Source organism: Sapajus apella, unplaced genomic scaffold, assembly GCF_009761245.1.
Source record: "Sapajus apella isolate SASKATOON/1434 unplaced genomic scaffold, GSC_monkey_1.0 scaffold158, whole genome shotgun sequence".
Lineage (NCBI taxonomy): Eukaryota > Metazoa > Chordata > Mammalia > Primates > Cebidae > Sapajus > Sapajus apella.
Genome location: NW_022437098.1, coordinates 1,702,544 through 1,715,094, shown reverse-complemented (window position 1 = coordinate 1,715,094; position 12,551 = coordinate 1,702,544). Strand labels below are relative to the sequence as shown.

General features: G+C 43.6%; 1 protein-coding gene across 9 annotated transcripts in view; it reads right to left on the bottom strand.

Annotated features, from left to right (window-relative positions):
- Positions 1 to 12,551, bottom strand: part of ERCC6L2 (ERCC excision repair 6 like 2) — a 197,074-nt gene that overhangs the window by 22,032 nt on the left and 162,491 nt on the right. For 7 of the 9 annotated variants that reach the window (XM_032266354.1, XM_032266355.1, XM_032266356.1 and 4 more), the window contains 2 exons: positions 6,164 to 7,150; positions 4,954 to 6,107 (listed from right to left, as the gene is read on the bottom strand). The exons of 1 other annotated variant lie outside the window; for it this stretch is intronic. In XM_032266354.1, coding sequence (XP_032122245.1) covers positions 6,175 to 7,150 — 976 coding nt within the window. In that variant the 3' untranslated portion in view covers positions 4,954 to 6,107; positions 6,164 to 6,174. Of the gene's footprint in view, positions 1 to 4,953; positions 6,108 to 6,163; positions 7,151 to 8,442; positions 9,933 to 12,551 lie in introns of those variants that run through there. One more of the 9 variants, XM_032266360.1, reaches the window with a different exon arrangement.

Sequence of the window (12,551 nt, the reverse complement as noted above, 5' to 3'; positions counted from 1 at the left end):
CCTCCGCACCAAAGAGCCCACGTTCCTGCTCCTCTGGGGTTTTAACCGCCAAGGGACATTGGAGGAGGGGTGTTCAGCCTTCCCATTCTCTTAGGCCTGGCCACTCCCCAACCTGTTTGTAAGTGGCCATTTCTGATGATTCCAGTGCAAAACATGTTTCTCCTTTTGAGCTGCAGAAGCCTTCCTTGTTCCTGCCGTTGGGAGAGCATCCATCATCTGCAGCTGCGTTTCTCGGCGGGTCTTGTCCCTTAGCGCCCACCTAGGGGTCATTCTAAGCGTCCCGAGACCTGCTTGTTCACCCCAACACGCCCCAGCACATGGCCGTGCCCTAAGGGGTCTTTGAGGGCATTTTAGGTGAGCGGCACCCCTACCTGGGCTCCATGGGGCTGACTGGGTTTGCCCTTTGCTGCCATGTCAGTGAATTAACTGCTGTCCTTGGGACGACTGCCCAATGATTTGGCCTCTGGAGCATCTCAGTTGTGTATTTCACAAGTCCTCCCATCTTCTCCACCTGCTGAAGGCATATTGCCCTGATATGGTTTGGCTCTGTGTCCCCACCCAAATCTCACCTTGTAATAATCCCCACGTGTCATGGGCGGCACCAGGTGGAGGTACCTTGGTCTCCTGCCAGTGAGTTATCAGGAGATCTGATGGCTTAAGGGACTTCCCCCCACTTCCCTGGGCGCTCATTCTCTCCTGCCAAGCTGTGAGGAAGGTGCTGTTCTTCCCTCTTCACATGAACTGCCTCCATGATTGCAAGTTTCCTGAGGACTCCCCAGCTATGTGGAACTGTGAACCAATTAAACTTCTTTATAACTTAACCCAGGTATTTCTTGGATATTTCCTCGTAGCAGCGTGAGAACAGACTGATACACCCCGCACGTGGAGTAGTGGGAGCTGGGGGAGTTAGGAGGTCCCAACAGGGTAAAGGTGTGATAGGGTCTTGGGACAGGGGGAGCGCTGCCTGAGGAGGGAACGCTGGGCAGGGCACTGAGGCTCCACTGAGCTTGGTGAGCATGAGGCTGAGAGAGGGACGCATGGATTGAGGAGTCAGAGGTGACATGGAAAGAACCTGGGGTTTTGCCAGGCATAGGTGAAGGAAGGCCACTTAGGTACTGGCAGTGGGGAGAGAGAGCAGTGAGTAGTGGACAGAGGAAGAGAAAGCAGAACACTGGAGCACAACACTGGGAGGCGAGCAGAGGTGGCTGGGGTTCTCATAGGGTGCATTCTGGCATTTATGTTTTGAAGAATAATTTTTGTTCCTATTAATGCTTTTATAATAGTTGTAGGAAAGAAGAAAAAAATATGAATTAGCTATTAGGAGGCTTCTTTTGAAGTTTTTCAGTTCAGAAACATGTCCCACTTTACAAAATAGGAAAATCCTAAGTTAAAAAATGTATGGAGGTCAATAATTGACATTTTAGTCTGACAAGACAACTCACTGGAGCTTCCTTAGAGACGTATTAGAAATTCAGAGCTGCACGCATTTTTCCCCACCAGTTAAACTGAAACAATATAAAGTGAGTTATTTCTTTTGAGACTGAGAGGCCTTTAGCTAATGAAAAAGGTATCTGTAGAAAGAGGCATTCTTGATTTTTATCTACAAGACACAGCACTAAACCCAGGAATGTCAGATGGGTATTATGTCTGTCCATGACAGAAAGGTACCAACCATATTGATATAACTAAGATTGGTCTTAGCAGACACTTCAGCAATAAATACAACCATCATAGTTTAACCTGCAGCAAAGCAAATAAAATATATCAAGTATAACAGAAAAGCAATGCAGGCAAAGGTGGGCAGATTGCTTGAGCCTAGAAGTTCAAGACCAGCCTGGGCAACAGGGCGAAACCCTGTCTCTATAAAAAATACAAAAATTAGCCGGGCAAGGTGGTGCACATCTGTGGTCCCAGCTACTTGGGAGGCTGAGGTGGGAGGATCCCTTGAGGCTGGGAGGTGGAGGCTACAGTGAGCTATGATGGCTCCACTGCACTCCAGCTTGGGTGACAAGAGTGAGACCCTGTCTCATAAAAAAAAAATGCTATGTGTGAATTTTTTCCCAATCCTTTTTTCTTGAACTCCTGACCTCAGGTGATCTACCCACCTGGGCTTCCCAAAGTGCTAGGATTCATCGATAGGCACTTGGAATGCCTTCTTCTTGTTTTAGCTGTTGTGAATAATGCCACTATGAATACAGATGTATGAATATGTGTGGGTATTTTTATAGGAATGTAACAACAACAAAAAGCACACACTGGGCTCCATCACGAGCTCAGCCGTATGTACGGATGGGGGTTGCTGGACGTCGTGGTGGGGCAACTGAAGCACATCTCTGGAAATAGTGTGTCCCTGGGGGACAGGTCAGGCAGCTGAGTCCTGCTCAGTTACAAACCTCAGATAAGCACTGGCACGTCAGAGTTACCGTGAAACTGCAAACACAAAAAGGGTGCCTGTTCTGAGCTCCAGACATCCTGATTTAGAGTTTCTTGGCGAGGACCCTGGACATCTGCATGCTCAAAAGCCTCCGCCGGGGGTTCTGATTTGCTACTCTTAACCACACAGCCTTGAACTTGGGAAGGAAGGGTGATCTGTTTCTCTTCTTAGGGGCAGAGAGTAAAAATACCAGATGCACTGTTTTCATAGTGAAACCAGGTAAGACCCTATGAGGCAAACTGGGGTGGCCCTTTAGCCAAGCAAAAGTGAGATGTTCTTCCCTCCTGCAACAAACACCGAGTGGAGCCAGCCGTACATGCCACAGTGTACAAGGGCTTTTACCCAGAGGAAAGTGGCTTATGAACCATCCCAGTAAGGCTCCCAGAAGCACTGGGCAGAGGATGCTTTGCAAACTGGTGAGGTCTAGATCCACTGTTAGCTGGATTTGTGACATAAAAACTCTCCATGTTTAAAAAAAAAACAACACAAAAACCTTTAAGGCAGGCAGTGATCCCCATTCTTCTGGATTTTACAGACCAGTAAGTCTCAAATAAATCTTCTGGGACTGACAGCTGATTACCAACTTTTATGTAAGGACAATGAAAAAGACTAAAAGCTATGATCTACCATCAGTTCACAAAAGAGGCTTATTTTGGTATCATAAAGGAGGGATAACTTCAGAATTTAAAAACTGCACGCATTGAACTTAAATTAGAAAATAACCCTGTATTTCCCGTGGCTTTCTCATTTTCTGTGGACGAATGAAACATTTATCATCATCTCTGCAAACTAAGGCTTCTTTGCCTTGAATACTTAGGGGCAGCTGTACCACTTACAGATGTTATTTCCTTGAAGAGGTGTTTTCAGGGTTTTAAGGAAATTCTGAGGAATTCAAGTGCAAAAATCTCTTGGTCTCTTGCCTCAGTTTCCAATATTAATAGCTGTGTGGTGAGTGCTCAGCCAGAAACGGTATCATTGCTTTAAAAAGAAGTCAAAAAAAAAGATTGTGGCAAGTAGAATCATGGAAACTCGAAGTTGGAAGGTTTTCTTAGCAATGATCTCACGCCTGTGGTTTTCAAACTAGTGCTCCATGGAGCCACAGTGGTGTTGCCTGAATCAATAGACTTCCATTTTAACTGTTTTACTAGTTAAGTTTCTGATTAAGATACAGTTCAGTTGCTTTAAAAAAAATGGCTGACTACCACTGATCCAATCCATCACCAATTTAAAGGGGAAACTAAGGTTAAAAGAAGGTAAGGGATTTGCTTGAGGCCGCTCACTTTGTTGGCAGAACTTGGTGACACATCACCAGTGGAGTGGGGGTAGGAAGAATCTTGTCACACCTTCCTAGTGTCTGTTCTCAGGTCATCCATGGTTGAACCAAATCTTTCTATCACTCCATGGCAGGAGTCCACGCCACCTGACAGCTTCCTTCTGAAAAGCTGGGCTCCTTTTCATACTGGACTCTGGACTCTGCATTCCACCTGTCACACTTCTCTACATGATAACAGCGATAAATATTTCACTGACCACTGTTGGAAACTAACGTTTAAACTCCAGTTATGCATTTTCGCTCCCATTTTTGACTACTACTATTAAAAGTTTCTTTAATAGCATTTCTTGGCCGGGCACAGTGGCTCACACCTGCAATCCCAGCACTTTTGAGAGGCCAGCAGTTGGAAACCAGTCTGACCAAAATGGCCAAACCCCATCTCTATTAAAAATACATACACACACACAAAAGCCAGGCGTGGTGGTACACACCTGTAATCCTAGCTACTCAGGAGGCTGAGGCATGAGAGTCTTTTGAGCCTGGGAGGTGGACACTGCAGTGGGCTGAGATCATGCCACTGTGCTCCAGCCTGGTACAGAGTAAGACTCCATCTCAACAAAACAGAACAAAACAAAACTGTACTTCTTCATATGTGAAGAGTATAGAGCTAATATTTACACGAATATCACTATTTACAACGTATTAATGTGTGAACTACATTGTCTAGTATGTAAACTGAAATCAAGTGATATCTACTTATCAGTATTCCTCAGGTAGCTGATCGTACTGTAGGCTGAAAGCATCTACAATCAAGTCTATCACAAACTATATCATGCATTCGTTGTGTAGAGGGCCCCTCAATGGCAAAGCGTAGCATCTGCTAAGCCTGGACACAAGTCGGCTGTGCAAATAAATTCTATGTAACTTACAACAGTGTTTTCACACTGTGGTTCCTAATCATGGGCCGTGAAATTCAATTCAGTGGGCTGTGAGAGCTTTCACACACACAAACCCGTCACCCTACCAAACACATTCCTAGAAGAGAAAAATGACAAAGTATGTCACATGCTGATGAGTAAATATTTCATAAACATTTTATTTCAATCATATATATGTGTATGAACACATGTAATCTGAGTCATGATATAAAATGTATTTTACAGTTCTCTAGGGCAAAACATTGCTTTAAAGAAAAGCATACTTGGCCAATCAGTCCCTTGGGAAGACTTTTTTGGTTCTTTTTTTCCCACTTCTGAGCGATGACTCCACGTCCTGGTACACGGAAGCCCTCTCTCAATTCGGTAGCAGTGCTCTGTAGCATAGCCAGTTCCCGGCTCAGGCCGTTTTCCGGAAGGATGCATCCTTCACTCGCAGCCCTGTGAGATCACTGAAGGACAGCTCAGTGGTGCATCTGAACCCGCAGCAGAGGCAGCTCAGGTCCTGCCCTACAGCGTGCACGCAGGACGCCAGGGGCTTTCTGTGATTTTTCACTGACATGATTTCCTTTCATTCACCTGTAGGAACGGTCCAACCACTGATGACCTGATGTATGGGCCTGACCTGTACATCAAGCTCCTAGCACAGAATACAGGGGCTGAGTGAAAGCTTCTAAATACATGCACTCAACAGTGAACACATTCATTTTGTTATAAACCATATAAATTAAATTCAAAATATAACAGTTTCTAACAAAATAAAAAGTATAGTCATTTCTTCATACTTAAGAACTACAAAAGTACTATACAAACCTTTATTTATATTGATTAAATCACAATAGGTATATAAAAAGTTGAGGCACTGGTGTCTGTGGCTAATGGTAGTAATCACATCTCATACAGTAAAATGTTTAACATTAACCTTTAAATTCTGAGCTGTTGCAAAATTACTATTTTAAGACCATATATACAATATATATCATATATTTAGTACTAATTATGACTTTTTTCTAAAATAATAATAGATATGATACCCAGGGAAAAAGAAAACACCTAATAACTTTCCCAAGTGCTAGTAAAAAAACACATCAGTGTACACCGGATTTGAGGGTGGACATGATTCGGCCAGTGAGTCACAGGGAGAGCGGAGCAAAGCTTTTTTAAACTGGAAGGGCACTCACGCTGATTTCATTCAGACCCTTCATCTTTCATACTGCGAAACAATGCTCGCCAGGGCAAGTGTCACATCATTATGTAATACAAGAAGAAAGATGTCCCAGGTCTCTTACTAACAAACACAGAATCTTTTCCATTTCATAACAGAGGTTTATACTATAAATACAATTATATTCTTGAAAGACCAAATATCAAGAAAAACAAATCCATGATAATACTTTAGACTTTAAAAAATCCTAAAGCAAGAATTTCATAAAAATCTATGTCAATAACTGTGTTCAAGATAATTAGTGTGGAATACAGTGCCGTAGACAGTGACAGCAGCAATTCACTGGTACCGTAATTCATCTAAATCCTTATATGGTACTCTGTGTATTGGTTGTGTTTTCATCTGCATCACTTGAGTTAAACTTCTTCCATAAAAATTTCTCATTTGATTTCCAAAGAGAAGCTGCTGGCTCTTCTCTCCTTTTGGAGGGTGCTGCTAGAGGTGCTTTTTCACACAGAGTCTCTATTACCGCCAGGTCTGTGAGTTTACTAAGACTCTCATCATTCTGCTCATTCAAGATGTCCCAGAAATCTTTTGGTCTCTGTTGTGCTTTTTCCATGGGCCCTGAAAGAACTTTCTTTGGCGGTTGTGTGGGACTGTTCTCATGACTTTTAAAAAGGTCATCAAGAATAGAGGTATCACCAAGTAAGCTCATCACAGAAGTCTTTTCCAGCACAGGATTTTCTATCTTTTTGTTTTCCAATTTGAGAAGGGGTTCTTTTCTTGAAACACCCGTTCTTGTGAGGTCCCGTTGGTCTTTCACGGTATTTTGAAACCTTCTCTCACGTGCTTCAGACTCGCTGTTCAGAGAATGGGATGTCACAGTACCTTCAGATGCTTGGCTGTTTTTTCCACTGTCAATCTCTTGAGTAGAACTAATAGGTGATTTCTTAGTTTCTGCATCATCAGAAAATACCTCTTCTCTACAAGAACTACGATTTTGAAACTTAACTGACTTTCCCTTATATGTTTTTGGACAGCCAATTTGAGAAGTTTTGTTGGTAGAATCTTTAAACGACAAGGTTTCAGAATCTGACAGCCTTGCTTTTATAACAGGTTTTCTTTTTTCAGATTTCTTTCTGATGCGCTCTCCTTTCTCAACGGCAGAATTGTTGAATTCTGATGCAGAATCCACAAAAAATTCTTTTACCTCCGGATACTGAGAAGCATAAAAGTCCCTTAGCATTTTCTGTCGTTCTTCTGATGTGGCACTGGTTATACGTTTAGCAAATTCATTTACAGAAGACGAGTTAAAGTGAGAGGCCATTTCTTCAAATTGTTTTCTAAAGATTAAATGAACAAAACTAGTAGTTATTTTCATTACATTTTATGTTGAAAGAACTCATCACCAGTAACAGGAAATGTAGGGGACAAGGAAGGTAATCTTGTTCCTTTAGCATACGTCTGCTGAATTCCACAATGAAAATGCATTTTATCCAAGTAGAATGAGGCCTCTTCCCTTATGCTACTGAGAAAAGTAATTAGCTCATGAAATCACCAGCTTTTTAGTCATTTTGGTTTATGCTATTACATTAGGTATTTCCTGGGAATTATGGAGGCCCAGCATGCTACTCCTCCAGTGATACAATTTATGACTGACACGAGGATCCTGATTTATAGAATCTGTACTTGAAAATCTATATGGTATTCAAGTCTTATGAAATAAAATTGTCAGAGAATCTTAATGAAAAGAGCAAATTCTGAAAAATTAAGAAAGACACTTTTTTTTCCCTTCCCTCTCCTTGTCCCCTTCTTCTACAAATACAATATAGAAATCGCACAAGACTTTTTGATGAGCCCAAAGCAAAGTCCTAAATTGATCGGCCGAGATTACTTTTCCCCAGTTGATACAGACACCTAAGTTAGGAAGTGAGATGCTATTAGAAGTGTGTTGTATTCTTAGCGTAAGATACTAATAAAAGCTGTTGTATGCATGTATGAGGAAATGGGCCTTCAAGAACCTTGGTAAGATAGAGGCAGAAAGATTTAAGGACCTGGGCAATGAGCCCTGCTCCCTTCCCTAAATAAGGGCGCTATGGACTACACTGCACCCTCCCCCCGCCAAATCATGTGAAGCCCCCTAACCAACAACACAACAATATTTGGAGTTGTGCCTTCAGGAGGTAATTAAGGTTAAATGAGGTCATAAGGGGGGGGCCCTGATCCAACAGGATTAGTGTCCTTAGAAGAGATGCCAGAGAACCCACACAGTTTTGTTCTCTTCTCCCTCTTCCTCTTTGCTATGTGAGGACACAGGGAGATGGTGGCCACTTGCAAGCCAGGAAGAGGGCTCTGACCGGAAACTGAATCAGGTAACTCCTTACTGTTGGCCATCCAGCCTCCAGAACTGTGGAAAATATTTCTCTTGTTTAAGCCACCTAGTCTACAGTATTGTGTTACCGCAATCCAAGCAGACTAAGACAGTGGGTATTGCTTTGCTGATGATGAGTTGAGGTCATGAGACAGGACAGCTCAAAGTTTATAAATACTCCTTTGAACAAAAGTCATAGATAGTGAGTGTAGCAGCATATGATTAAAAGTCCTAAAGTTTTAGAAATTATATTTGATACCATAGTTCCTTAAAACATTCATTTATTCACTCAACAAATGTTTAAAGCCTGTTATGTGCTAGGTACTATAGCATGAACTATATAACAGCAAATAAGACTCTGTTTCCTATCTCTGAGGAGTCTACAGTTTACCTGGTGGAGACAAATGCCTGAAAATCAAACTAGAATAGAGTGATACACCCAAAATGTAAACTTACCAGGAGGTAAATATGGGGCTCTACTGGCACTCATAGAAAGGGAACCTAGCTTAGTGACTGGTGGTAGGCAAGGTGAGTAGAAAAGGCATCTCTTCCTGACAAGTCGGTCAGGTAATGATGAGTGAGGAAGTCTCCCAGGGGGAGGAGGCGCATGTACCTCGGGTCCAAGATAACCTGGTTCATGGAGGCGCAGGAGAAACTGCATGGAAGACGCTAAAAATCACAGGCGTCTGTATGCCAAGTTCAGAAGTTTGAATTTTATCCCATGACAACAGAGAACGCTTAGCATAAAACAGTAATTTACTTTTAGTGTATGTAAGTAGAAGCTTCAATGCCACTTTTATTTTTGACACGTAGACCAGGTTATATATTTTGTGTTTCCTTTGCTGTTAGTGGCAGACCATAAAGCATGCTCACAAGTTTCCTTTGTGGCCTCAGATGGGCCCATGGCTTCTAGTCCTCACTCCACTGTCTTGTTAACTTCCCCCAATCCACATAGTATACATGCTTGATCAGCATGTATACTCTTATCTCATATATATAAACAGAATATTTAATAACACATACACAAGACACCAAATTTCTGTCCTGGAAACTGCCAACATTCTTGTTGGAAAGTAACAAACATGCTCTTAAGAGGTTCCAGTGTTCACTTCACATGAAGTAATGAGATATTATTGTTTATTAATCATCTCTAAGTCCATTTTCATGGACATTCTAATAAATATTTGTGCTTGTAAAGATTAAGTGATTGGCAAGGTTATAAGCTGATGTCTTATTTATCCAAGACTTGTGGTGTCTCAGCAGCTGCCAAAGTCACTTCACCTCTGCTGTGCTGAAACCGTGACCTCTTCCATGACCCGTCACCTCTGGGCACAGAGGTGCTCTAGCCTCATTTTATCTGAGTGGTCTGCAAGTACACTCTGCCACATGGTTGCCGCTTACAGGATGAGCTGTAATTATCACTCATTTTATTTTTGCCTTCCAACTAGCTTTCCTAATTCTGGGCCTCCAGCATTTTCTCTAAGAGTGGAAGAAACTACAGGGTACAACCAGAGGGCATAAGGCAGCCACTCTGTGAAGAAAGAGGAGTAAAGTGGAATTCCATAACCCACTTAGGGAAAGGGGAGAAAAAGAAACCAAAGATAAGTATCTTTCAGCAAGTGTATTAAAAGCAGTTATGTATCATGGATATAATTCAAAATCCTCTCTCTCTCTGGAGGAAGCGGGGTGGAACACAAGGCCTCAGATGATCATGTGACTGCAGCAGAAGGGGGTACAGTGTTGATTCTGATTGACTAGGACGGTTAATGGAAAAGAGGGTGGTAAAATGTACATGGTCAGATGGTTTTAATTCTACATCCCTAACTGGTAACCAAAGCCAATGAGACACAGGGTGACTGAAACACTTGAACATGCCACTAGAGCTCAACAAAGCTGATGAGCCTGTCGTTGCTCTGCCCATGGCTCAAGATGCGTATGCAGCATGCTGTACGGCATCGTGTCCATTCTAAAAGCAAACTCCCAACCATAGCAGGTGCTGTATCAGTCACTTTCACAGTGCTGACTGCAACGTTCGATCTGGTGCCGGAGCTGAAGGACTTCATCAGGCTAGACAGACCGATTGTTCGAGAGAAAGGCAAAATAGCACCATGGTGCATGCCTGACTACGAAAACATGAGTAATGTTACCATCGAGTGCAAGGTTGTGAGGGACGCTTTCTCGCCGATCTATCATGCTGTGTGCAAGCTCACCTGCAACCTGATGCAGCAGATAAGTAAAAGATTCAGTGCCCTACTCTCAGGTGTCAGGCCAGGGGGCACCATAGCCTCCATCAAACTCAACCCGGCATGTGGCTTCAAAGAAGCCACAGCATGAGTAGCTAGCAAGGGCCCTGACATCAAGATAACACGATCACTCTTTGCAACTTGGTGCCGACCCGAACCTTGGGGTCACTGCATGTGCCAAACTAAGTAAGTTCAAGCTCATCACAACCTTTTCCGAAATGACCTCAAATGTTACAATGTGACGTTTCATTGAGGAAGGATTCAGTCATGCCTCACCGTCTCTGGTATAGGTTGTGACATAATGAAATTCATGAGTGTTGAAGGATTGAGAAACATGGGGAAGAACTCTTTCCATTTCTTAGAAGTCTTCTGATTCAGAAGGCACAAAGAATTAGCACCTGCAAAATTCCCTAATCTTTGTAAGGTTGCAAATGCATGGATAAGGAAGCTAGATACTTCTTTCAGACACTACAAGTCAACAAAGGAGTGCCCTTCCAAACTTCCTGATGATGATATTGAAGAGGCAGCTTCCAAACCACCTCTCAAGAAGGCACTGATGAGCAGAGAAGATGAAGGAGGACAGCTGAGACCCATACTCCAACTGGTCATGCCAGCACCCCAGGGAGCTGGGGGATCAGCTCTTCCCCGGGCAGCAGAGGAATCAGCTGCCTGAGAGTTGCCAAACACCTGCAGAAAGTATTTTGAACCCACAGAGCCAGAGACATTTCCCACTGCCCCCAGAAGTCAGCAGGACCAGTCTGACCATGCCTCCCATCCCTGTTAACCTCCATCATTCATTACCACTGGCCTCTCATCCCCTCCTACTGTATATCTTGATCTAATCCAGTCCTCCACCCTACCAAGGCTTCCCTCAGTGCCCCTGGAACCAACAGTCCTCCAAGTCTTCTGCTTCTATGCTGAATGGTCCTGTGCTGATGATACTGCCTCTTCCCCTGCAGCCCTTGCAAGGCAAGGCTGTTCCATCTCACAGCTCTCCAACCTCAGAGTTAGTGCTTCTAGACACTGCTGCTTCCAGACCATTCTCTACTCAGAAAACTCCTTCCCCTCTTTAACGTTTACGCCATCCAGCTAAACTGTTCTTTCCTCAATCTTAAGTGCGCCCTTCGTTGCTTCCTGCTAGCAGCTAAACTCTCAAGATCCTGGATTAATCTTGCTTCCCACCCCATCTCCTGCCATCATTCTTGATAACATCAACATCCATGTGGATGTCCCACCTAATACCTGGCCCACCACTCTGTTTAGCTCACCTCCAAACTCATCCCAACTCCACGACGGCCCCTCCTCCCAAGTTTATAAACTGTCATTGTCATTACCATCAACAGCTCAACCTCTATGCCCCTGACTTAGTCATCTCAGGCTCCAGCTCAGCTGCTTGCTGACCACCCACAGCAGCAAAGCCGGGATACGCTGGTGACCTCAAATCCTCAAATCCACTGACTCTTGTGCTTTTGCACTATCCACCGGCCTCCCTTGTTCTCCTTAGGCCTAACTTCACTTTATAATCACTCCTTTACATTCTTCAGCTTCCTTGCTTCTCTCTCCCACCATTCTAACCCCTGGCCAGGCCCTGCCATTTCTCTACCTGTGTTGGCAACAGAGCAACTGGAGCTTGCTGAATAAAATGTGAATACTAGACAGATGATTTTCCTGAAGTTATTCTCAAATGGGAACGTAACGCCACCCAGAAATTCTAGCCCCATTAAGCCTGTTTTCCTACTTTATAAACGATTTGTTTTCCAACTTCTCTCACCCTAAATCTTTCTCCCTCTGAACTGATGGCTTCAGTTCTCAATTCACTAAGACAACATCACATCTGTGCCTGTGTTTGTCCCTCTTCTTTCAACGCTTCTCAAAGGCCAGGCCGTGCCTATGGTCTGGGCACCAGCCTCCACTGCTTCCAGGCCTTCCCTCTTTCTGTTTGCACGCTCTGGCATGATCTCTTTTTTTCCTATTATTAGTGTTCTCCCTCAACACACAGCAGGTTCTGTTATCTCCTCAATTGTAAGACCCCACAATGCCCTCCAGCTACTGCCACTTTCTACATCCAAACTTACAGCGCCGGCCACTTCCTGTCGGGGTCTGCCCACTGCTTCCATCCAAACTTACAGC